Source organism: Wyeomyia smithii, chromosome 3 (assembly GCF_029784165.1).
Source record: "Wyeomyia smithii strain HCP4-BCI-WySm-NY-G18 chromosome 3, ASM2978416v1, whole genome shotgun sequence".
Classification (NCBI taxonomy): Eukaryota; Metazoa; Arthropoda; class Insecta; order Diptera; family Culicidae; genus Wyeomyia; species Wyeomyia smithii.
This window is the reverse complement of record NC_073696.1, coordinates 250,219,883-250,247,330: the sequence shown is the minus strand read 5'-3', so window position 1 is coordinate 250,247,330 and position 27,448 is coordinate 250,219,883. Positions and strand designations below refer to the sequence as shown.

At 39.3% G+C, this 27,448-nt stretch overlaps 1 protein-coding gene across 1 annotated transcript in view; it reads right to left on the bottom strand.

Annotated features, from left to right (window-relative positions):
• Positions 1–27,448, bottom strand: part of LOC129726827 (neuroligin-4, Y-linked) — a 487,905-nt gene that overhangs the window by 282,916 nt on the left and 177,541 nt on the right. The window contains exon 4 of the mRNA XM_055683960.1: positions 14,376–15,159. Coding sequence (XP_055539935.1) covers positions 14,376–14,605 — 230 coding nt within the window. The 5' untranslated portion in view covers positions 14,606–15,159. The remainder of the gene's footprint in view (positions 1–14,375; positions 15,160–27,448) is intronic.

The following is a 27,448-nucleotide window of genomic DNA, read 5'->3' as shown; positions in this document are numbered from 1 at the left end:
TTTCCGGAAAAAAGGAAAAATCGAAGACTTTGTACGATACATGAAGTTAGAATCCATGTTTAAAAACTTGATCAAAGCTAAAAAACGTGGTTATTGGCGACGATTCGTTAATGAGCTTTCCAGAGAAACATCTATTAATACTCTTTGGAACACTGCTAGAAGCATGAGAAATCGAGTAGTGGCTAATGAAAATGAAGAATATTCAAATCAATGGATATTAAATTTTGCAAAAAAGTATGTCCAGACACTGTTCCTGCTCAAAAAATTAATCGTGACAATTTTTCTGAACAATCGGTGATGGAACTACCATTTTCTATTACTGAACTGTCTGTCGCTCTTCTCTATTCCAATAATAATGCCCCTGGTCTGGATAAAATAAAATTTTATTTACTGAAAAATTTACCTGACATTGCTAAAAAAATGTTGTTAGATTTATACAATAATTTTTTTGAACTAAACATCAGTCCACATGATTGGAGACAAGTAAAGGTGATTGCTATCCAAAAACCTGGAAAACCTGCTTCTAATCATAACTCATATCGTCCAATTGCGATGCTTTCTTGTATTCGTAAATTGTTTGAAAAAATGATTTTATATCGTTTAGACCATTGGGTTGAAAGTAATAATTTATTATCACATACCCAGTTTGGCTTCCGTAGAACTAAAGGAACAAATGATTGTCTCGCATTACTTTCAACAGAAATCCAGATTGCATTTGCTCAAAAAGAACAAATGGCTTCTGTATTCTTAGACATTAAGGGAGCCTTTGATTCTGTTTCTATAGATGTTCTTTCTGATAAACTTCATCAAAAAGGACTTCCTCCTAAATTTAATAATTTTTTATACAATCTACTATCAGAAAAACATATGCATTTCTCTCATGGTAGTTTGTCAGCGTTTAGACTTAGCTACATGGGTCTTCCACAAGGCTCATGTTTAAGTCCACTGCTCTACAATTTTTATGTGAGTGATATTGATGACTGTTTGGTAAATTGCACTATCAGACAATTTGCAGATGATGGTGTGATTTCTGCCACAGGTCCTAGGGCATCCGATTTACAAAGATCTTTACAAGATACCTCGAACAACTTATCCAATTGGGCAATACAACTAGGTATAGACTTTTCAGTTGAAAAAACTGAATATGTAGTTTTTTCTAGAAAACATGAGCCAGCTCAGCTCCAACTTATGTTAGTGGGTGAACCCATTACTCAAGTTTTAGTTCATAAATATCTTGGCGTATGGTTCGACTCAAAATGCACTTGGAAAAGTCATATTCGATATTTAATACAGAAATGTCAACAAAGAGTTAATTTTTTGCGCACAGTAACTGGATCATGGTGGGGAGCACATCCTTGGGACCTTATTAAACTTTATCAAACTACAATTCTATCAGTGCTCGAATACGGATGTTTTTGTTTCCGTTCTGCCGCAAAAACTCATATCATAAAACTTGAACGAATACAGTATCGCTGTTTACGCATTGCTTTAGGTTGTATGCATTCAACTCATACGATGAGTTTAGAAGTGTTAGCGGGCGTTCTCCCCTTAAAAGATCGTTTTTGGATTATCACTTCTCGCATTCTTGTGAAAAGTGAAATTTTGAATCCTATGATAATAAATAACTTTGAAAGACTTGTTGAACTTCAATCTCAAACTCGTTTTATGACTGTTTATTTCAATTACATGTCTCAAAATATCAACCCTTCTTCATTTCCTTCAAATAATATTTACTCATTAGATACCTTTGATTCTACCCTATTTTTTGATACATCAATGTTAAATGAAATTCGTAGTATGCCTGATCAACTACGTATACAACAGATTCAAAATCTATTTCGTGAAAAATATCAAAATATAAACTGTAATAATTCATTTTATACCGATGGTTCTTTTCTCAACGGATCTACTGGTTTCGGTGTTTATAACAATAATTTATCCGTCGCTTACAAACTCGAAAGCCCTGCTTCTGTTTATGTCGCAGAGCTGGCTGCTATTCAGTACACATTAAGTTTTGTTGAAAATTTGCCTAAAGACAATTACTTCATCTTTACGGACAGCCTCAGAGCTATTGAAGCTCTCCGATCGATAAAAAGTATAAAGAGTTCTTCGTATTTTTTGAATAAAATACGCGACCATTTGAGTACTTTATCCGAAATCGCATCACAGGTTACATTAGTATGGATCCCTTCTCATTCTTTATTTGAGGGCAATTCATTAGCTAAGATCGGTACGGTACATGGTGACATTTATGAAAGACCTATTGAATTCAATGAATTTTTTAGTTCTATACGTCGAGAGTCGCTCATGAACTGGCAAAACTCTTGGGACAATGGAGATCTAGGAAGATGGTGTCATTCAATTATTCCTAAAGTTTCTTTAAAACCTTGGTTCCACAAATTGGACGTAAGTCGTGATTTCATTTGTATGATGTCTCAGCTTATGTCCAATCATTACTGGTTTAATGCTCACCTTCGTCGTATAGGACTCACAGAGGATCACCTTTGCACCTGTGGCGAGGGTTACCACGATATTGAACATGTTGTTTGGTCATGTCCGTTATATCGTGAAGCTAGATCCAATTTAGAAAATTCTCTTAAAGCTCGGAATAAACAACCAAATGTCCCTGTTCGTGATGTCTTAGCAATTTTAGATTTCCCATATATGCGTCTTCTATATTCCTTCCTTAAATCAATTGATGTTCCTATTTAGTACACTTTTGTTTTCATTTCAAATTCTATTTACGCGCTTAACCAGGAATAAGACGTTCCCGAAAATATATTTGGCTCTTGAAGCTGCAGGAACCATACTTATCAAGATTGTGTTTTATGATTTGTAACTTATTTATAATTGTATTGTTGTATATGAAAAGATGAGAGGGTTTTTATGCCTGTTTGAGGAGAAATATTTATTAATTTTACTCAAGCAGGCTTTTCCCTACTCCAATAATTATTTTGGCCCCGTTATACTCTCTGTGATTGGGCCTTTATCTTATTACATTTAATTAGAATAAAAAAAAAGTATCTCAAGATAGTATAATCTATCTAGAACTCATGGCTTACGATCTAATCTAGATAAGAAAACAAGGGAGTTAAACAATTTATTTAACAAATACAATTGGAAAAAAAATAATGAAAATAAAAGTTTGTTGTTAATTTTGTCCAAAAAAATCAATATTTCATACACTGTGGCTTTTTGAATACTTGCGACTTTGGAAGAGTCTCATATTATTGTTTATTAAACAACTTGTTAAAAGAACCCTAAAATGAAAAAAATGAAAAAAAAATTAGTTCTAGTTTAGTACACGTTTAGTACAAATATTTTCATACAAAAATATTTTATAGTTATTTTCATGAACATTACCGAAAACACTATGTCAAAAAACCAACACGATCCGGAGTTATTAATTTCGTTCCGCTAAATTGCATTCCTGGACCACTGTGCAGTGGCATTTCCTTTATTAAAAAACTTCCTTTGTGCGGTAGCGACAGCATCAACAGTAAGTACATCAACCGGCACTTTCTCCAATGAAAGGCTGCCGTATTTTGATAACACACAAACGTTTTGTAATACTGGCAATCAAAATCAGTGAGTTGTCAAATTTTTTGTGTGAAAACGGCTTTCCACTGTGTTTGCACTGTGGAAGAATGAATTTTGTCCTAGCACGAACACGAACTGTGTATTCCCGAAATATGCAACACATATAAAAAACGTAATTAAATATTCTGTTTTTGTAAGTGGCAGCTTCTGTTATCTGCTTCCATACGACAGGAAAACGCATAATTAAACCTTGAGAATTGTCCAGCCTTAAGGTTGTAGTGTGTAGAGGCCACATGGAAGCCACCACGTGGTTGTCTATGATTTTTTATTGGCACAAGACTCGGCAATAGTTAATGCGTTACTTATGATAACACTGTCTTATGTTTTCATCACCATAGCTAACATGAGGATATGCTTTCGCATGTTACGCATTAACTATTATCGAGTGGTACGCCGCTGAAAATTCGAAGTCGACCATGTGGTGGCTCGAAGTCGGCCATTTGTGGCATTAACACACTTCCACCTTAATGGAAACCTAAAATTTTAAACGGATTTCTGATTTTTATATATCTGCTGGAAGAGTGCAATTTTCTTAGCAAAACGTGGTTTTGAAAAAATGTTTATCATTTTCCTTTGATTTTTAAATGAAGGATAAAAATCTGCTCGAAATGCCTTAAATGACAGTTCTCTCATATACCGTACATGGGCGAAACGTCATCTAAGACCTTTCGAGCAGTTCTTTTATTCATCATTTAAAAATCGAATAAAAACGATAAACATTTTTAAAAAATCACGTTTCGCTCAGAAAACGCGGCTTTTTCAAATGATATATAAAAACCGGTATAGCTTTAGGACCCAATTATGCAAACTGTACTACTGAAAATGATTGGTCGCATAATGATTACTTTCCCTAACACGGTTGACAGGATTATCAACTTAGTTAACCGGAAATGCACTACTTAATTCTGCTCAAACCAATTGTTTTACTTGTGTATGGCCACTAGGACGGTTCTAGCTAGGGAGCAGTAAGAAGCAGCAGTAGTGGCAACGGATGGCAGGGTACCAGTTGTGGTAGTGGCTGAGTGAGTTTGTGCATATCAAATAGGATCACATTCCGTCCTGATTTATTACTCATATAGTAGCTTTTTTGATCCGTCTATCAATAACCTTTGATGATATCGGAGTCGTGTTGTCTTCAGTTTTGAAAACAATTTCTGAATTACGGCTTTCATCAATCGCTATGATTTGTTTATCTTCGCGGAAAGAAATTGGCGTCTAGAATAATAATCGTAATTTTTTGTACTTTTGGTATTTTAGCGGTAAAATGAATTCTGAAACTAAGTTCTACAGAAAGCAACTCTTGTGTCTAAAAAAATTCTCCATCCACGTAAATTATTCAGATTTCTTAGCGCAATACATGTGCAAAGTTTCATTCCAATCCGAGCCCGAAATCGGTCAATCGGTCATCTGGTGAGAAGAAACGGATGAGAAGTAAACTCGTGAACGTGATAGTATTTCCCTAGCTATTTATAGATTTTTAAAAGCCCCAGCAAACACGCTACATGTTGCCCTAGTTGGGTTCGTATTGAAGTCGAATGAACAAATAGAAAAAAAACCAAATAATTCTCTTTCCTAGAATTCCATTTTCAGTACACCACAAATACCATCGAATTATTTGCGTTTAGGCAAAAATCGTAATTGGAATTGGTTCCGAAAAGGCACGCGTTGGCGTCTAGGGTTTCGCTAGACGATAAATCAATTTGTCATTCAAATGTGACGAATCAATTCCCGGATGCGATGCAACGGAACCCATTAATGGCTACCCGCGTAGCGCCCCATGCCCGACGGCATATTCAATGCCAATGAAGGCTACACCACCTGGAACGGGATTGGATGATTTCAACTCACTTCCGGGGAGGGAGGTCGGAGGTTGGGGAAATTGTAGTTCGAAGCGCTGCGCTGACGACGCTTTAATGACGATCAACATCACCGATGTTAATGGGATTCGCAATTGTAAGGGGGCCTGGTAGCTCTAACTACTCTATTATGAAAAATTATCATACGGTTAGCGAAAGTTCCGTCTACTTGAACCGTACAGCAGCCAGCCTCGGGCTAACCATTATTGGCAAGGTTAGCGGTACAATTGTGTTTGCCATGGCACACGAAATGTCAAGCTGACGCATGTCGGATTTATGAGCGTTATTTGTTCGAATTTATGTGTTCGAGCGACAGTCATTAGCAAGTTCTGATTTGCTTATCGATTGTACGCTTTTCAGTGTTTGTGATTAGGTTCGGTATTGATTCGTGGGCTAGGATTATTGGAATGCTTTATCATATAGATACTTTTATGCACAGAAACGAAAGTTATAATTTCATTTCTTTTAAAAAATAGAAATATTTCTCAGTGACTACATTCTGTTAAAGGAATGATTCTTGAGTTGTCTCTAGTGATATGATACGATATACGATAGCGCTATGAAGGCCACGAAAATGTGAAAACATCTTCCAACATCAAAGCTCTTGCGGGGAGTAAACATTCGCAACGGAACAGACGAAAAACTCCACCTAACGCTCGCGTTCACATCCACTCTGGTACGATTTGAGACCGGGTCTTCCGCAAGACGTCTCACGTGACAAACCACCTTCAGCCATCGTGGTGTTCTTCGGTAACGGTTTGTTTTCGAAAACCGTTCGCGTTTGCCGCATACTTTCCACGTATATCTTGCTTCGCTCGATATGGCCAGGCCATAAGAGCGAAAAGAAAATTTACCAAACACTTCACGTGCCACCGGCAGAAGCTTTAACGTTAGACGCATAAATTCCTTAGCTAGAAAAGCCACGATCGCGAGAACCGTGTATTATAAAGCTAAAGTTTTCGATGCCTTAGAGACTAATCGGATTCTCCTCGAAGATGGAACCGTTAGTCAGGGGCTGTGCAATTCAAATCGTGAATCTTTTGTTCGGTTGGCGTTTTTTTCGTAGATGGTACGGTTGGGTTTTTTCACTTTTTCTCAATGCTAGCAGTCAAATCGTATACCAAACAATTTAATATACTTGCTCTAGATTGACTCGGATGATTTAATAACAGGAAATCGTAAACAAAAATCAATTGTTTAAAACTATTCCTACGAACAAGAAGATTTTGGTCGTAAACATTTTCTCCCATTCACTAGAGAACACATATGCCAATTTTCCACAAACCGACTGATTTCGATTGTTTCACAGCGACGCTGCAATGGGCACATACACACAATACCCATTTGTGCTAAGTTATTTACGCGTTCGTCGGTACAGTGCCGTGGAGAGCAAAGAAATTTGGCCTCTCACAGTTACCCCCGAAGGAAAGATAAATCTTTTGTTTGGGAAAACTTTGTTTCTTGTATTATTAATTCATGGACCGAATAGGGCCGTCCCGGTGTATGGGTGTGTTGTGCTGTGACCAACGCAAAATATCAGCCAATTGCGCTAACAGCTGGGGTTCTTTTAAAGATAAATTGAAGGTGAGTAATTGTGAGTGTAGGACAATTCAAAGTCAAAAACTATCAAACTATCATACAAAGATTAACAGAAATGTCATGAAAGTAAAAATTGCACAAAGTTGAATATTCTACATATGACGCATTTCGCACCAACTCGACTAGATGTTTTTAGCACCATTTCTGAATACAATGATACTTAGAGAGTGTGCAGGCCTTACTAAACCCAGCAATTTTGCATACTTTTTTCAAAAAATTGTGTGGACTAACTTTTGAAAAGGGCTCAATTTTTTATAAACCGATATCATCTTAATAATGGCGAGAGATAGAGAAATATTATACTTTTTTCAAATAAGACCTAGAAAGATAGGGTAGGTGAGCCAGTTACGGCAAGTGCACCAGTTATGTTTGTATCGCATAAGCGCAATGGTACCAGTTATGGCAATACACCATTTAGATTCCATAGGCCATAACTACACCCAATACAAACTGGGAAGATTTTGTTACTTTTGAGCAACATTTTATTACTTATTGTGTCTTCTGACCGCGCATTATACACGAAAAGTAATAACCAAAAGTAATAAAAATTATGACAGCCACACGCTTGTATGTGTTTCTGCAGGATGTGTTAGCAAGACTTAACTCGCTGCAATTGTATTGATGCAACGATCAGGTTCATTTCTGTCCCCTTTATTCACACATAATCAGAATCTCACCCGTCAACCTGTCTAATTAGATATACCACTATTTCGTTCCCCAGTGTTAACTTGAAATGGAAATTTGTAATACAGGTCGGACTCGATTATCCGGAACATCAAAAAAATATTCATTCCGGTTAGACGAGTTTTCCGGATAATCGAATCACACAAAAAATACTGAAATTTTGCGATTAACGAACATAAAATAAATATTTCTTTTCTTTATTTCACTTGTATGATACAGTGGCGTAACCAAAAATTATTTCTGAGGCGAAAAGCGGTAAAATCTTGAGAAGCAAAAAAATAAATTGGATATTGATTATTTTCACTTAATTCGAACATGTCCCAAACATGCCGGAAGTGACTTAAATGGTAACAGATATGCTCGAATGGATGGCAAACGCAAAATTTCGAAATAAAAATTGAACACGGACACCAAAAAACTAAAATTTCGGATAATTGAGTCTAAAATTCCGGATAACCGAATTCCGGATAATCGAGTTTCCGGATAATCGAATCTCCGGATAGTCGAGTCCGACCTGTACCGTGTGACCAGAGTTGCCAGAGTTGCGAATGTTGTTCTAGATGGGCACGAGTTTTGTATCTTCAAACAGGTCCAAATGAGTTTCCATGAAGCAGTGTGTGTGTTTTAGATAGCTTAAAAGAAAGCAAATGTTTGTGTTTTTATCTAACGCAGTTTACAGATCGTGATGAGATTTCAACACGCATTTAAAGTCTTTAAAAGTATACTGTTAGAGGGAAAAAAAAGCTGCTTGGCAACCCTCGTCATATTATTTCTCCACTCCGTATGCGTACAACAAACTAATTCATGCACACCGGATGAACTGGAGATAGAAGGAACTAGTAAGAACGAGGATATACTGGCGCGGCTTGCGTTGCGATGACGGTTCGCCTTTCTATGGGTTAATGTACAGCCCTCAGTAGTGCTGTTCATTACCCTGCGGCAGGGCGAGTCGCCCTTGTAGCGCAGGCCGTGCCAGTATGTTCACGGCCTGACATGTACAACATATGCGACGATGTTGTTTCTTGACTGGAGATGGAGTATTTTTCGACAGAGAAAATTTTGCATGTGGTTGAACCGTCCATTATTAGATAGTCGTACTCCCGTAGCACGTGCTAAATATGTGACAGTATGTATTTTTACGTGACTGAAGATAAGCTTTATTGCTTTTTAAGTAACAGATTTGTTACCTAAAGAGCAATTTCACGTTATTACTAATTGAGTAATACGGAAAAACTTTACGTGTAGGAGCATCAAAAAGCATAGGAATAGTTAAATAGCTATAATCTTTCATTATTTTCCGGTTTGAGAATTTCCTAATCCCAAAGTGCACTTTTTGTTCATTTTGTCGACCAGTAGTGCATCCTGACGAAAGCATCGGGGATAGCTCGGAAAGGATTTGCATTTTTTTTTTGCAAAATTCTTCCAAGAAATCTATACAACATTTTCTGAACAGCATCGCGACCGCGACTCTTTTGCATTTTATTCACAATTCTCGAGGGATATTGGTTAAACCAACTTCATTTGCAGAATGTTTTGCAGGCCTCAAGTAACAAAACTGTTTTTATCATAGTTTTATGGCGCTGTTTGGGTCGTATTAAGGGTTATAAAACTTTTATAAAATCGAAATTGCTACTAGGGGCGTTCAATAGCTCATCAAAAGCTCATTTCTAGTGTTTGGTGTATGAAGGAAGCTCTCCATACATACTTTAGCAAGGCATTCGATCGCATAGACATACCAATGCTACTCCTGAAGTGGCTTGAATCATATTTAACTAATCGCTAACGAATAGTTGAATTCAACAAACAAAACTCAAATCCAATTCTAGTCATTTCTGGTGTCCTCCAAGGCTCTCATCTTGGACCTCTTCTTTTCATTTTGTAGCCATGTAAAAAAATGCGCCGAGTAGTTTATGAAATCGAAATTTGTTTTTTTATAGAAGAAAACTTCTTTCGAAGTTGGTCACGCAGTGTGCTTCAATTGTGCTCAAAATCGCAGGGATGGATCTATGTTGAAAATAATCAAACCCGTATTGTTTCGACTGTGTTCGATGTATTTTATTTAAAAAAAAATCATAACTTTTGAACCAGTTGATCGATTTTCAATCTTTTTGAATCAAGTTCAACGTAATTATTCCTAGTTATAAGAAAAAATACCAAAAAATAAATCTTATACGCATACTGTATAAAATTATTGAAATTTTCGTCTTGTTTTTAAATTGAATTTACTCAAATTTAAAAAATAACATATTCTCAAAAACTCCTCTATTTATAGAGTCAAGTATGCCCTTCAAAATGAGACCAAAAGATATTTTTTATGGTTGCCCCAAAAAGAATGACATACAAATGAAAAACGCTTATTTATTGATGAAAAATATTAATAACTTTGAGTAAAATTGATATATTTATAATGTCAGCATTGCAAATTGTTTCTATCAAAAAGCTCTAAACGTCGTTCATAGACAGTTTTGAAATGAAACTTGAAATAAAAAGTTAGAGCGCAAAATGTGTTTTATTTTTCAATATAAATCGGTTGTTTTCAAAGAAAGAGGAAAACTTTTTTTATAAAGTTACTTATAATTAATAGAGCTATAACATTGTGGAAAATTTTTTTCTTCTAGCCACAAAGATAAAAAAGTTAGATACTTGATTGCATCGAAAATGTTGGGAACCCTTATTTTTGATAATTTTTCAATAAGCGCTTTATAATAAGCGCGAAGACGATACTTTTGAGCACCACTTCTAAGCGAAATTAGAAAAGTCGATTTTCATTGTCACCCTTAAATTCATACACGAAGAAGGAATAGAATTAATACAAAAGCTATTTTTATTGCATGCCCTTCGTGAATTAGGTTATTTTTTTCCCTTGTAGAAGACTGAACCACTGCGACCATTGTTTGATCTATTGTGGTAATTAGACCATACATAATTTCCTCTTCAATCATATAAAGCACGTTGCATGCTCATAAACATACAATCATTGAAAAGCGTCGTGAATAATATTTGCAATAGTTTCATTCGTAGACGGTATCGTTTCGCAGAGGATTGATTCATCTATTCTTTTATCCAAGCTGAATTTCTACGCACCAGTTCGGCAGTTGAAGTATTTTTTCAGTACATCGATACAATGAGCATGAAAGAGAGGTGAGGAGTTTAGTGCATTTTTCTAGTATTAGTAAATGCTTCAAATGTAAACAACTCAATAGTAAACCAAAGTAGCTACGTCACTTTTTGGCATGAACTTTCCTCCTCACCTTTCTTTTATGTTCATTAACATCGATATATTTGAATAATAGGATGAGATAGAGAAAAGTTGTCAAGAAATAACTTCAAGGGAATCGTCAAAACTGCTAATTAAAAATATTTCACAAATTAGATTTGAGATCCTACACTAAAAATAACAGTTTTGAAAACAAAACGTGTTTCTAAAATATAACGATTACACTTGATAACTTATTTTTTTCGTTTGTCATTATTAAGATAAATAGATTTATAAAAATAACATCAGCCCTTACCAAATGTACCAAAGTACAGATGAATTTTCAAAAAACAAAAATGCAAAGTTGCTTAGATAGTATAGCACAAAGTTTCATTAAATTCTGAGAGGGTGCTGCCAACATCTGGTCGAATTGATCAAAATATTTCTATACTAATCACAAAATGATTCATATGACACCATTCAGTTTAGTTGTCAGACATATTTATAATCTACACCCGTCATACACCCGTTTGGTAAAGACAAATAGACATTGTTGGAAAAAGAGTGAATTAAATTGTCCCTAAAATACTTCCTTGAGGAACACCACACTGCAGACTGAGTGTTGCCGATTCAGCCGACCCTATCTTTACATAAAGCCTTCGGTTTTTCGGTAAGATTTCGGCAAAGTCTACTCGAGAAACCGAGACGTTGAAATTTGGCAGCCAATATTTCATGGTTCATCGTGTCAAAAGCTGTTGTCCGTATATATCGCATCGATGTGCGCACCACTATCCAGATGGCACTCTATCGGTGATTAAAAATATTTTTACAGCCAAAATGGATTGTTTGATTAGAATAGTGTCTTTGGCAAAGTTGTAGATAATAATTTGGCTTTCCTCTACTCCTCGAGCTTTCACTGTCAATGGTGTGGAACACGTTTTAAAGCCCGTTCACCGAAAGGTTGCAGTTCAGAAAGGGTACACTGTCGTTTTCGGGTGTTTTAGCACAAAGACGAACTGGTAGGGCAAGGTTGCATATTTAATTTTGGGGTGTCAATTCCATTCAATTGGTCGTGTGCCAATGATTCGCTCCACAAACACATTTTTGAAACATGATGTACGACAAACTTGCAGTCCTAAAGTAATGCTACAAGTTTGTCAAAGGAAGCAGTGCTCTAACTCTCATGCCTAAAGTGTGAAAGCCCATATTCAGTGGGATATATCATAATATTTTAATATTCACCGAGAATATTCAATGAATATTGCACTGAATATGGGCGCACACAGTTCAGGTATATGAGTTAGAGCATTGCACTTTTCGACAAACTAGTAGTACTACTTACGGACTACTAGTTTGTCATACATCGTTTCTTAAAATTGCACTTGTGGAGCGAGTTATCGGTACGCGACGAAAAATCATCCCATAACTGAATATGCAACCTTGTGGTAGGGTACCTTACTATCGCTGCCTTCCGTCTGTCTTGCGACACTTCTTATTCCGTAGAGGCTTACCTGCCAAGATCAATTCAGACAACGGCCTTATCTTGCAACGCGCCAGCAATTATCTTCGAGAGTTCTACGATCTGTTGCAACGACAAAAATCGCTACTGAAACTTCCCAGAGTAGAATCGTCTGGAATATTATCCCGCCGCTAGCACCCAATTTCGACGGCCTTTGGGAAGTGGCCGTTAAACCAGTAAAGACGTCGCTCATCCGAGTCCTGAGCCAACGGCTTAAATATCAAATTTCAAAAATGTCAACAATGTCAAAAGTGTTAAAAATGTCAAAAATGTCAAATATGTCAAAAATGTCAAAAATGTCAAAAATGTCAAAAATGTCAAAAATGTCAAAAATGTCAAAAATGTCAAAAATGTCAAAAATGTCTAAAATGTCAAAAATGTCGAAAATGTCAAAAATGTCAAAATATCAAAAATATCAGAAATAACAAAAAAGTGAAAAAAATTAAAGGCGTCAAAAATTACAAAACTGTCAACATACCAAAAATGTCAAAAATCTTAAATCCATTTTCAATATATAAAATAGTTGTTCATTGCAATCATGCACATTTTCGTTTGAAAATTGCAGTATCCTGACAGTATTTTTTCTTCTGGAGCGTGTAAAGCAAAAACAATTCTTCATTACTTCATTTATATTTTTTAAAGTACGAATTATACTCCTCTGACCTTAACGTATAAATCAGTGGCGTCAAACATTTTCAAATCAAATCACTCACGAATTCATCAAATGTTATTTTTGCTTGAATAAATCAACTTGAAAATCACTCGTTATGAACTTCGCGGAAATCGAAGATTCTTCGTTTCTTCAATACAATTTTGACGGTTTCCTACTGCTTATTAGGAGAAAATAAAAATATGACATGCTCGTGCCCGGTTCCTGGAAAAAAAAATCATACCAACGTAGAAAAAATAAGAAAAACGTAAAATCGTCGACCGAGTCAAGCTGCCTTTCTTGCCGGGGATCGAATCGGTCGTCATCGTCGTTCGCCGGCGCTGCTCTGTTTGTGTGCACAGTGAAAGACAGTGTGTCATGAAAATGTGAAGAGAGCTTTTTTAATTAAACTTCGATGCAGATGATGCTGGTGATGCTTTTTTCCTCTTTTTTGCTGTGCCATTGTTGCTGCTGCCGGCCTCATTTTGTCATTCTCCTCCGAAGATACGCAGCAGTTTCACTTCAAAAATAGTGAAGTTTTAATTAGCGTTTGTAGAACTGAGCAAATAAACTGATCTGATAGCAGGTTAAAATATATGTTTTAAATGGAGACGGACGTAGTTTGTAATTCAATAGAGTATACGCTTGATATTCCGCCTCAAACGAAAACAACAAGTTAAGTTTCTGAACACTGCTGGGTGGATTAAGGTTGCCCTTTTGCTATTCAGTTCAGTTTACAAAGCTCGGAACGAGAAGTAATGCTTGATGGGGGAAAAAAAAACACAGGCTGAGAAACGAAGTTTCTTTCCGCCGTTGTGTTTGCACTTTGGTCGGGATTTGTTCGACTTTCAGTTGAACGGACTAGAAGTAAAGAGCGAACTTGAACTTTTCTCAATGTACACCTCCTATACGGTGCTGACTGATCAAATAATGTGGGTGCGGCGCTTATCGCCGACTTTGGTGCAAAGAAAAATATGAGAAACTTCCTGTGCAGAACTTTATCGAACCGTTTGAAGTTGGAAAATAATTGAACGCGCGCTACTCGGCACAGAAAAATCCAATTATAGTTTGTTTTCAACTCATTTTTTCCCAAGAAATCTGTTTGAATTTGACAGGTACTTGGGAAACCGATATTCCATTCATAACGAATTGAGCGAGTTTTCCGGTTTCTTTGTGCGGAAGCGAACAATAAAAAAAGAAATCGGTTACCTCCGGCTGGTTTGATTTTCTTTCACCAAATGGTTGAAGTGAAACACGATAGATTGCACTCACCTATTCATCTTGGTTGGCGGCGTGGCGTACGGGACGCCCAGGAACGCTTCGATGGGTTTGAGGAATTTGTGGCTCTCCAGCGGCAGGATCAATCCCTGCAGCCGCCCGTACCGAGTCTGTACGATTCGCTGGCTGAGCCGGGAGTTTTTGTACAGATCCATCGTGGAGCCGTTCAGGTGCCGCACCAGCAGAAAATAGACGATGCAGTAATACTGGAACTTGACAAACATTTTCGGTTGGTTTCGTCCGGGGTTTAACACGGTGCTAGAGGTGATGTGATGCAAAAACCATAGAAAATCAAAAAATAAACACCGGCGGGTGCGCGGGACTCGTCACTTGATGATTGCCTACCGCTGGAAGGTCATTTCATTGGGTGTGCATTGTAATTAACTGCTGTAGCGAGGCCGGTCCCGTAGATTCGCTTCATCGACGCTTATTTACATTGCTCTTCAACCGAACCGAAGTACTTTTTCTTGCGCACCAACTTCTGCCCTGCTAGTCTCCCGGAAAATTGATTCTGGCTTTTAATTTTCACCTCCGCGCGCGTTTCTTCCGTTTCGTACGTCACTTCGCTCGGGTGTCGTTCCTGCCTGTTTTCCGTCGCAATTCATGGATGTGGAGACGGCGAAGTGGGACTTGAACTGTCGATTGCTGCTGCAGAAAAACTTTCCACTGAGGTTCGTCCGCCACCCACCATCACACTTCGCTCCATTTTCTGCTTATAGTCGGGCTCACTCGACACTGGGCGGTTTTCACACAATGCAGCAACAGTGACGGGAAAGTACTGAAAAGAAGCAGGAGAAAGAAAGGGAAACACTGTGAGGTTTTGTTTCTCTTTCATCTTTTGTGTCGTGACACTTCTTTGCTGGGGGAGGATATTTATTTGCACTGGCGTTAAATATTGTACGGAATTGATTAATAATGTGTTTTATTGAAATTGCATGCTCGTTTATCAAAAAATAATTATTGATGAATGTACTATTAGATGCAGTTTTGTAACAAAGTTTTTGACTGATTGCTGGACAAGAGTAGGAAATCGAGGTCGAGTAGTGTATAAAGTGTTTCCGCTTTAATGCGATTCCATGGAGTCGCATGGTATTTGTGGGCAATGCTGTGCAACCTTGTCGAGTTCTTGTCAACTTTTTGCAAAAGTAAACTCTGTTCCGTGGACTTAACTTTATGTGATTAATTTGAAAAGTTCTTCGAGAAGACCAATATTTTGTCATAAAAGCAGGAAGCATCAGAGAAAAGTTTCTACTAATCCAATAAATTTGTTACTGTTAGCGTGGACTGTCGATCCCCGTCCACCAGCGAGTCTTAACTATTATTAATTAATCTTCATCTCAGTCCTAACTTGTAATAAATATTGAAAGTTTACTTCAGAACTTTTGAAAATTTCTTCAATCATTTGCACCGTAATGAAGAGATGAATGTTGAAAAATGAATGATAAATTGAAAACCCTCTTTTGTACACCATTGAGTCATTTAGTAAGTGATGAATAAATTTTTATTTGAATTTCTGACTCCAATTCTTTCAATTAGAGCTGGTTTTGTTGGCTTTTTTGCATTTAATTTTTTCACACTGTTGCTATTAGCATCCCTAGAGAAATCTTGCTGTTACCTTCTTACCAATCATTGATACTGATTTTTACTACATCGTATTTTCAAATTTTAACGTACGAATAATATTATACCTTACCTGGTTACTAGTTCTACAATTTTCTTTCAGTGCCCTGTGAAACAAATCCATGCATCACTAACTATATGCTCACTGTCGATCCAAGCTATTGATTTTTTATCTTCTCTTTCAACAATAGCTGTCTCACATATGATAAAATTGTCTGGTTATTTGTGCTCTGCCAGGTAGAGTTATTTCTGCTGCCCTTAAGCTCAAAATAGCTGCCTTGAGAAGATTATAGCTTTTTAACCGTTCCTGTGAAATTTGGTGCTCCTATCCTAGTCTATGAAAAAATGTTGATGGCTAGGGACACCAACATTCATAAGAATGGTTAAAAAGCCATAATCTCTTATTTTTTCCAGTTTGAGTTTTTGGGTCACACCAGTGTTGACAAGAGTTATTAAAAATTTTCCACCTTTCCAGTGAATTAAAGTATAAGTACCTGAAAGATGAAACACGGAGAGTTTTTATGGCAAAAGTCGGTTTTCAGCGAGTCAACGATTTTCTAACTTTTTGATGCCGTCCGAAAAGTACTCGATCGGAAGGACTCAAAAATACGCCTCAGCTTCAGCTATTAGTTCCGCATTTGAGTAATAACGCTTACCGGTGAGCCATCTTTTCAGGTTAGGGAACAAATTAAAGTCGCTGGGGACCAGGCCAGGCCTGGTGAATACGGTGACTGAGGAACAAATTCGAAGCCGATTTCATGTAATTTTGCTTGTGCAACTAAGCATGAATGAGCAGGCACATTCCCAAGCAGCACTTGCAACATGTTTTTAAATGAGACTACTCAATATTTGTTGTTTTAAAACTTTTTAACGGTGCGAGAAACTTTTCCGGTTACTCTAAAGAAGTTTAAAAGTCTTGAGCCACATTTTGTTATTTACGTGTATCATTCTCTTAACTGAACACTAGAAATTGCTCAACAGTTTTCTGCAATTTATTTCTAATTGCATATTTCTTAATGCTTTTAAATAACGATAATGTCACATGATGTTGCATATTATTGTTTCACAAATGTTTTCTTCTTACGAAAGCAAACTAGTGATGAAAATGTATAGCAACATCTTGTTAAAGCATATATTTGCTAAAATTACCACACAGTAAACAGCCATCTTTAATATAAATGAATGATAAATGATTATTGTTGGAAATATGGTTTTGCTATTTCATATTTCGCACCATTAACACTGCATATCCATTGATCAAGGTTTTCTGAACTATCGTTTCCCAAAACATTGTTTATAATTTGGCGAGTTTGAATCATAAAATTTCTTCCACAACACTTTATAAAAGGCGCGTGAATAATTACGAAGCAAAAACATTTTTTTCACGGTAAATTTTGAATCGCAGGTAGAATCACTACCTATCAGAAGCGTAAGTAGAAAAAAAATTCGATATATTTGAGGTTTTTTTTATAATGTATGTAGTTATATGAATTTTCGCGACACCATCACCGAAGAGTAATGAGAGTAAAGGTAAACAAACAAAATTTTGTTTCTCCTCTCTTTTCTTCCTATACTGCAGCGACTATCGATGCAGATGATGGTTTCACATAACACTGTTTGTTGCATATAGGCTCCACCGCCTGCGCTTTTTCGGTTATTTACAAGTTGAATAAAAGTAACAGATGCGAATTATTACAATCTTTGAATGCTGCATTGAGAGTTGCATTTGCTTAATTGCAACAATGTGTGCTGCTTGGGTTGCCGTGGTGATAAAGCGGTTTTTTCTTCTTCAAATGCGGTCGTTTTTCGGCGATTTCAATTTTCAATCGGTCCGGTTATGGTTTTAACTTTTTCAAGATAGTCCACGAATATTATGCCATACACATCCCAAAATACGGAGGCCATAACCTTTCCGGCCTATTGCTGCGTTTTTGGACGCTTCGGAGCACTTTGGCCTGGTAAACCCTACTGTTTTGCCTGTTACGTTGACTCAGGAGTGTGGTAATAGATCCAAGTTTCATCCATGGTTATAAATCGGCACAAAAACTCGGTCAGTTTACGCGAAAATAATGCCGAATTTTGCTGGGAAGTCATCACACGAATTCGGTTTTTGGTTCACTGTGAGCAAACGCGCCACCCATCGTGCGCAGAGTTTCTTCATGCCAAAAACTGAATGCACGATACTGCCCAGGGGCCATCCACATACCACGTGGACAGATTTTTAACGATTTTATTTTAACCCCCCTCTCCCTCCGTGGACAACGGCCCATATAAATTCTAAAAAAACTTTATGGACCGTGGACATTGTCCACGTGGTATGTGGATGGCCCCCCTCGAATTCCAATGACATGCCTACAGCATAAGCTACCTCTCTCAATTTCACTATAAGATAATTCATCATGGATTTTTGGACGTTTTCTGGTGTAGCGATCTCTTTCAGCATCAACTGTACTCGTACGTCCACAACGAAACTCGGTAAACCACATATGAATCGTTCCAATCGACGGTACAGAGTCCGTGCAATACTTATCCTACATGTCCTTGGTCTCGAATACCGTTTACTTGCGTAGATAGTAGTGTTCGATCAAAGCTCGAAACTCAGATTTTTCCAGATTAAAAAAAAATTAGAAGGTTAGTCGCTTCTCAGTGCTGTAAATGCGTAAACATAAATGGAAGTAGTTTTGACAGGCGTCATTCGAAGGATCAAGCTCGAGAAAAATGTTTCACATTAGTGAATACTAATGTCATCTCATAGAATTTTCAGGTATTTCTCGAACAGCCTAGTAGGGGCGATTACCTTAATTATTTTGTTTTTGTGTTTTTTCAATTTGTTTTGCCTTATGGTGGATATTTTTTTAAACGGATAAAATTACCGTTTACAACAGAAATGAAAATATGACGACTATAGCTAAATTATTATTTTATCGTGAAAAGCACAACCCATGAATTGTACTCGTTGCGAATTAACCTGAATCCTCTCAATCCGTAATGAAATACTGGTTAGACAACATGTTGTGTTTTTCTCTCCATACGTGGCCCGTTGTTAGGAGGAGCAAGAATAGCAACAGGAAAATCTAGCAGCAGCAAAGGTGTGGTGCGGTTAGAGGGAAAGGGTGATGAAGGAAACTACTTCGGCTGCGGTTAAGTTGAGTTAGATGAATATAATTAAGTAGAGTGAAAGTAGGAGAGTATACATTCTCATTTATTCTTTTTTTTTGATAAAAAGGTCACTGAGAACCGCGTGTTGTGGTGTACACTCACAACAAGGAATATATCGTAAGAAGAAGGTGAAGAGATACACATTTACTCGCATACTGACAACGATGTCAACGTTTCTTAGATCTAATTTATATGTATTCAAAATCTCTTGAAGTGAATTTTTCCCATCGTTGGTCTGCAATTCCACTGAAGACATCATTTCAACCCAATAAACCGTTCAAGAATTTTTTAGTAGACCTACGCTGCCTGTACCCGCATAACTGTCCCATACAGATTTTTGTCACTTTTGAGTTATCATCGGGAATCGACTTAATTGTTATCATATTTGTTTTTTTCACCATATTGTTTTTTTTAAAGTTATGTAACGTGAAACCAATTCCACCAATGGTTTATTGTTCTCAACGGTAAACTTGTGGAACCATGAAACTGTTCTGGTCATTGGTTTTGGATGTAATAGCTTAAAATAGCTGGAAATCAGAAAATTCACGCATAATGTTAAATCGCCGTTTTCTCAACATGTTGTTGTTCATTATGGGACAAACATCCGGGTACCGGCAGTACGTCTCCCAGGAAGTTCGGGTTTATAAGGGTGTAAAATGAAAATTTAATAACAAAAACAGGGATCGAACTATCGTACTAGTGAAAATTGTCAAGCCTTGTGGACACGAAAATTTCGACCTCTGATTGGTCGTTTGATGTTTGCTGTCCTTAACACGCCTATAGTATAGGATACTATGCCTGATAAACCGGGAATGCACTTTTAGGGCTATATAAGAGCCTGCCTCTGCACAAACAAATCATTTCACTAGTGAATGACTGGACTTTTTTGTTACTTATTTCACCATGATCAGTTAGCCATTATTGTTTGGCTTATGTTTTGCAGTTTTAATTAATAAAAATAATAAGATTTTTAAAATAAAAGCTAAAATATTACTTACTTTACTTCACTTTTTCGGCTAACGGACCGTTCACCGGTCTAGAGCCGAACGAATTAGAGATGTCCAGCTTCTTCTGTCTTGGGCAGCCGTTCTCCAGTCTCCCCGTACACCAGCAGATCGTGCATCTTCTTCCACCGCGCACATCCACCGCGCACATCCACCGCGTGCGAGGCCTACCACGGAGTCGACGGCCTCTTCCTGGTTCTCTACTGAAGATAGTTTTGGCGGCTCTCTCGTCAGGCATCCTGGCTAAGTGTCCAGCCCACTGAAGCCTGCCCCGCTGTATTACCTTCACTATATCAGTATGTTTGTATACCTGGTACAACTCGTGGTTCATGCGTCTGCGCCACATTCCATCTTCTAGTTTACCGCCAAGCATCGATCGCAGAACTTTACGCTCAAAAACTCCGAGCACTCGTCGATCAGCTTTCTTCAGCGTCCATGCTTCATGTCCGTAAAGGGCCACCGGGAGTATCAGCGTCCTATACAGCGCTAGTTTTGTGCGAGTTTGCAATCTACGGGAGCTTAGCTGGTTACGCAGTCCGTAGAAAGCCCTGTTCGCAGCTGCAACTCGTCGTTTCACTTCGCGGCTCATATCGTTGTCACATGTCACAAGCGTACCAAGATAAACGAATTCGTCAACCACTTCAAATCATTCAAAAGCTAAAATCTATACCTATAAAAATGCAGTCCGGTCTGTCTGTCGGTCTGTCTGTCTGATTCATATAGGCTCGGAAACTACCGTACCGATCGACGTGAAAATTTGTATGTAGAGGTTTTAGGGGCCGAGAAAGGTTCTTATGATAGTTTGAGACCCCTCCCTCTTTTGGAAGGGAGGGGTCCCATACAAACGAAATACAGATTTCTGCACATCTCAAAAACTAACCAAGCAAATGGAACCAAATTTGGCATGTGGATGTTTTTAAGAGTAACAAATATGTCCATATTAGTTCGACACCCCTCCCTCTTCTGGAAGGGAGGGGTTCCATACAAATGAAACACAAATTTCTCCACATCTCGAGAATTACCCAAGCAAATAGAACCAAATTTGGTAGGTGAATGTTTTCAGGGGTAACAAATATATCCATAATGGTTTGACACCCCTCCTACTTCTACAAGGGAGGGGTACCATACAAATGAAACACAAATTCCCCACAGCACGAGAACCAATCGACCAAATAGAACGAAATTTGGTATGTGAATGTTTTTAGAGATAACAAATATGTCCATAATGGTTTGACTCCCCTCCCTCTTCTGTGAGGGAGGGGTTCCATACAAATGAAACACAAATTTCTGCTATCTCGAGAACTAACCTACTAAATGGAACCAAATTTGGCAGGTGAATGTTTTTAGGGGCAAAAAATTTATCCATAATGGTTTGACACCCCTCCCTCTTCTATAAGGGAGGGGTCCCATACAAATGAAACTCAAATTACGCACAGCTCGAGAACCAATCAAGCAAATATAACCAGATTTGGCAAGTGAATGTTTTTAGGTGTAACAAACATGTCCATAATGTTTCGAAACCCTTCCTTCTTCTGGCATGTCTCCAAATACCATTTCAAAATCTGAGATGGCGACTTCCGGTTTCCGAAAAACAGCGGCAAATGATCAAATACCACCCAATATGGTTATTTCCGGAATTGTTATGACGCACTGAAGCCACGAATCGACCTCAGACATTTTGAATTGTCAGATGGCGACTTCCGGTGTCTGGAAAACAGCGGTAAATGACCAAATACCACCCAATATGCGTATTTATGGAATTGTGATAACGCACTGATGCCCCAAATCGACCTATCAACCTCAGACAACATTTTGAATTGTAAGATGGCAACTTCCGGTGTCTGGAAAACAGCCGAAAATGACCAAACATCACCGAATATGAGTGTTTCTCCAACCAGAACGACGCTCAGAGGCCAAAGACTGTCCCCTTATGCCATTTCAAAATTCAAGATGGCGACTTCCGGTTTTGGAAAACAGCGGCAAATGATCAAATACCACCCAATATGCGTATTTCCGGAATTGTTATGACTCACTGAAGCCACAAATCGACCTATCAGCCTCAGACAACATTTTGAATTGTGAGATGGCAACTTCCGGTGTCTGGAAAACAGCCGAAAATGACCAAATACCACCCAATATGAGCGTTTCTTCAACCAGATCGACACTCAGAGGCCAAAAATTGCCACCTAATGCCATTTCATTTTGAAATTCAAGATGGCGTCTTCCGGTTTCTGAAAAACAGCCTGAAGTGACCAAATACCACCCAATATGTGTATCACCGGATCCAGAATGATCGAGGAGCTTAAAATTGACCTCAGACATCAGTTTGAATGGTAAAATGGCAACTTCTGGGAAACAGCCGAAAATAACCGAATACTACTACATATGGATATTTCCGTAATCGAAATGATGCATAGAAGCCAAGCATTGACCCTGGACACAATTTTGAATTCGAAGATAACCACTTTCAGTTTCTAAAAAACAACGAAAATAACTGAAATGCATTGAATATATTTTCGGAATAAAGGTGATGTACAAAAGCCAAAAGTCGAGTTTGTTGTCATTCCGATAAATCCAATCATTTCAAATGATATAAACAAATCGCAAGGAATCAATGAATTTGAAATGTTTAAAATTATTAAACAATAAAATAGGCGAGACGAAGTTTGCCGGGTCAGCTTACCAAACAGTCCCAATCCGTGGTGTGGCCTTTGCTGTACGTAAGAGTCGTCTCCATTTCACTCGGTCCATGGCTACAGTTCGCCAGCTCTGCAGTCTGCGTAGGGTCCGCAGGTCGTCTTCCACCTGATTGATCCACCTTGCCCGCTGTGCACCTCTCCGTCTCGTCCCTGACGGATTGGTTTCAAGAACCATGTTTACCGGGCTGTCGTCTGACATCCTTACAACATGCCCAGCCCACCGCAACCTGCCTATCTTAGCGGTGTGACCGATAGATGGCTCCCCAAGCAGCTCCTGCAGTTCGTGGTTCGTGCAGTCCACCGAAGATGGTACGCAACACCTTCCGCTCGAAGACCGCAAGGGCGCGTTGGTCCTCCACAAGCATAGTCTATGTCTCATGCCCGTAGAGGACTACCAGTCTGATCAGCGTCTTGTAGATGGTTAACTTGGTGCGGCGACGAATTCTACTCGATCGGAGCGTCCTCCGGAGACCAAAGTATGCACGATTTCCTGCCATAATGCGCCGTTGAATTTCTCTGCTGGTATCGTTGTCGGCAGTTACCAGTGAGCCCAGATACACGAACTCATCAACCACCTCGATTTCATCACCACCAATTTGAACTCGAGGTGGGAGGTTAGCACTGTCCTCTCGTGAACCCATTCCTTTCATGTACTTCGTCTTCGATGCATTGATGACCAGTCCAATCCGTTTGGCTTCTTCCTTTAGTCCGATGTACGTATCCGCCATCTTCACAAAGGTCCGAGCCACAATATCGATATCGTCGGCGAAACTAAACAGTTGAACTGACTTTTGGAATATCGTGCCACTCGTGTTAATCCCCGCTCTTCTAATGACACCTTCCAGGGCAATGTAAATAGTAGGCACGAGAGACCATCACCTTGCCTTAGACCTCTTCGGGTTTTGAAGGGGCTCGAGAGTGCCTCCGAAACTCGAACTACACACATCACTCGATCCATCGTCGCTTTGACCAACCGCGTCAGTTTGTCCGGAAATCCGTAGTCGTGCATAACTTGCCATAGCTTGTCCCGATCGATTGTGTCGTACGCCGATTAAAAAGCGATGAACAAATGATGTGTGGGCACGTAATATTCGCGGCATTTCTGCATAACCTGCCGAGCCGCGAATATCTGATCCGTGGTGGCGCGGGCACCCATAAATCCCGCCTGGTAGTGCCCCACGAACTCCGCAAATGGTGATAGTCGACGGCAAAGTATTTGGGAGAGTACCTTGTAGGCGGCGTTCAACAGAGTGATTGCTCGGTAATTGCAGCACTCCAGTTTGTCGCCCTTTTTGTAGATGGGACACACAATACCCTCCATCCACTCCTCCGATACTCGTTCTTCCTCCCAAACCTTGACAATGACCGTCCTCGCGCTCTACTGCATCGCCGTTTAGATGCTCGTCGAAGTGCTGCCTCCACCTTTCGATCACCTCACACTCGTCTGTTAGGAGGTTGCCGTCCAAGCTCCTGCACATATCGGCTTGCGGCACAAAGCCCTTGCGGGAGCTGTTCAGCTTCTCGTAGAACTTCCGAGTGTCGTTAGCTTGGTACAGCTCTTCCATCGCTACGTGATCTCGGTCCTCGAGCTGGCGCTTCTTCCTTCGGAGGACTGAGTTTTGCCTGTTCCGTGCCTGTCGGTATCGTTCCACGTTCGCTCTTGTACGGTGTTGCAGCATTCTCGCCCGTGCTGCATTCTTCTCCTCGACTAACCGTTTGCTTTCGCCGTCAAACCAGTCATTTCTATGATTCGGGGCCCTTATACCTAATAGCGCTACTGCAGTGTTACCTATGGCGGATCGGATGCTCCTCCAGCCATCTTCAAGGGTAGCTGCGCCAAGCTGCTCTTCCGTAGGTAGCACTGCCTCCAGCTGCTGCGCGTATTCCTGTGCAGCCTCGGCGTCCCGCAGCTGCTCAATATTTGGTCGCGGCGTTTGACTTCGGCGGGTGTTATACACCGTCGATAGTTTTGAGCGCATGCACACAGCTACTAGGTAGTGGTCCGAATCTATATTCGCACTGCGGTAGGTGCGAACGTTGATGATGTCTGAGAAAAACCTGCCGTCGATAAAAACGTGGTCGATTTGGTTCTCTGTCTGTTGGTCGGGTGATCTCCAGGTGGATTTGTGGATACCTTTGCGGGGGAAGAAGGTACTTCGGACTACCATACCACGGGAGGCCGCAAAGTTTACGCACCGATGGCCGTTATCATTAGACACGGCATGCAGGCTATCTGGTCCGATTACCGGTCTGTACATTGCCTCCCGTCCTACCTTAGCATTCAAGTCCCCAATAACGATCTTCACGTCCCGTCGCGGGCAGCTATCGTAGACCTGCTCCAGCTGCGCGTAGAACGCTTCCTTCTCGTCGTCGGGTCTTCCTTCATGTGGGCAGTGCACGTTAATGATGCTGTAGTTGAAGAACCGGCCCTTTATCCTCAACTTGCACATCCTTGCGTTGATCGGCTGCCACCCTATCGCCGGGTCAGCTAGTAAAAGAATAAAAAAATACTAATAGCACACAATGACACCTGTGGCCTTTTTTTAAGGTGGCGGAGAAATCTACGAACAAACACCTGAGAAGAAAACTCAGAGTGTGGGGATGAAACAACATGCCGGACAAGACACAGATTGCATCGTATGACACCTTACGATACGCACTTGCAACTCCCAGGCACATGAGCCTGTAGGTACTTTTCAGTTTACCGCGGTAACTGTTAGTACCCAACGCTTTCGACCACACTGACCCCCTTTTACCTATGTATGGACGAAATAACGCTGGCAAGAAGTCTTCGCTTGCTGCCATAAACCGCTGAGCTATTGGACATTACACGAGATAGTCCTGCAATAGCCGATGAGGCCCTCCTACAGGCATAGCCGTTACTCCCGAACGTGAGCTTGTCGTCAACCATAACCTTCAAGAGCTTCAAGATCGCTTTGAAGTGATGGTGCAGTCTCCGACTCTGACCATCGCCTGTTGCTCAATTTGCGGTTGTTCACAACCGTGACCTCCGTCTTATGATGCGCCAGCTCCAGTTTCCTGTAGTGCATCCAGTGCTCGACCTTGCGTATACAGTGTGCGGCCGGCAACTCGACCTCTCCAATCGACTCGCCGACGATCACAACCCCGTCAGGACCACTTGAGTTTTAACACCCCGTCATACATGACATTGCACAACACCGGGCCCAGGATAGAACCTTGCGGAACTCCTGCGGTCATTGGGACGCACTTCTGACCTCCGTGTTGTAAATCAGTACTCGATTCTCGAAATAATTTTCCAGAATCTTGTACAGCGACACCGGTACATGGATGTTCCTGAGCGCAAGCGCTGTGGAGTCCTAACTGGTGCTATTGAACGCGTTCGCTGCATGACTGCCCGGAACAGCCCGTTTTTATCGCCAGCCTGATTGCCATGTTATGGATACCATCCCAAGTAACACACGTTGTTATAGAATAGTTGAGATAACTGTTCTAATACAACCTTCAGTCATAGATTTCAGTTGATTTTACCTTTTCCATAACATCTCTATCACCAGAAAAGCGCAAAAATTGAAGGCTACTATAACAAGTACTGGTGCTATATGAAGTATTATATAACTTCTTGAAAGCAAGCCAACTTGTTAGACTTAGGCTGCAAAATACATTCCGAGTACCAATACGGTAAGAAATCGTTCAAAACAGGTTTAATTTCAAGTTGTAATTGCTAACTAATCAAAACATCGTTGACGCAAGCTTAAAACTTCAGAATAAAAATATTGTCAACGGTGCTGATTTATATTAGAAACAATAAAAAAATAATGATTATGGCGTTTCGAATAATCACCGCAAAATAAGAAACAATACTAGATCTAGATGGGCTTAGTTCGTAAACAACTATCTGGCATCTCTTTCTTACATGCGTAGTAAATCGCAATGTCGTTCCTTTTCTCTTGGGTAGATCTGCACTTACCCAGTAGAAAAAAGAAACAACAAAGCGCATGCGCAAATGCGTTGCTATGAAAACATTTACACAGCGCATGCGCAATTGTGTTGTTATGTACAGTGCAACTTGATCGACAGTCGTCTCGTCAGTGGCACTTTCAATTGATTATAAATTGATTAATAAAAGCAATGGATTGTTTCTGTAGCTTGAATATTTAATTTTTTTTCGCATAGTTTCAACATTATCTAGACTTAAAATATTACTAAGCTAGGAAACATTGTTAGATATACGGTAACAAAAAATGAAGTGATATTGGTTGCACTGTTGTTTATCTTTTCATGACACATTTTTACCCACTTCGAATAGTTTTATTGGAATCGTTCAAATAATTTTAATAACAATTTGATCAAGTAATTTAGCGTTGGCTGCTGAAGGCCAACCATAAGAAAAGCACTTTGCAGGTATGTTGTATTGTTATTAGGGGTAATATTGAACAGGTGCGACTGCCCCGGCTAGGCATTTCATACACAGTTTTTTTAATAGTGCAAACATCTGGGAGACAACTTAAAAACAAGTGCCATTTATGTAATAGTTACCCGATCAGAACAGCATAACTAAAAAATTACAGAATCCTATATACGGGAAATACAAATAACATATTAA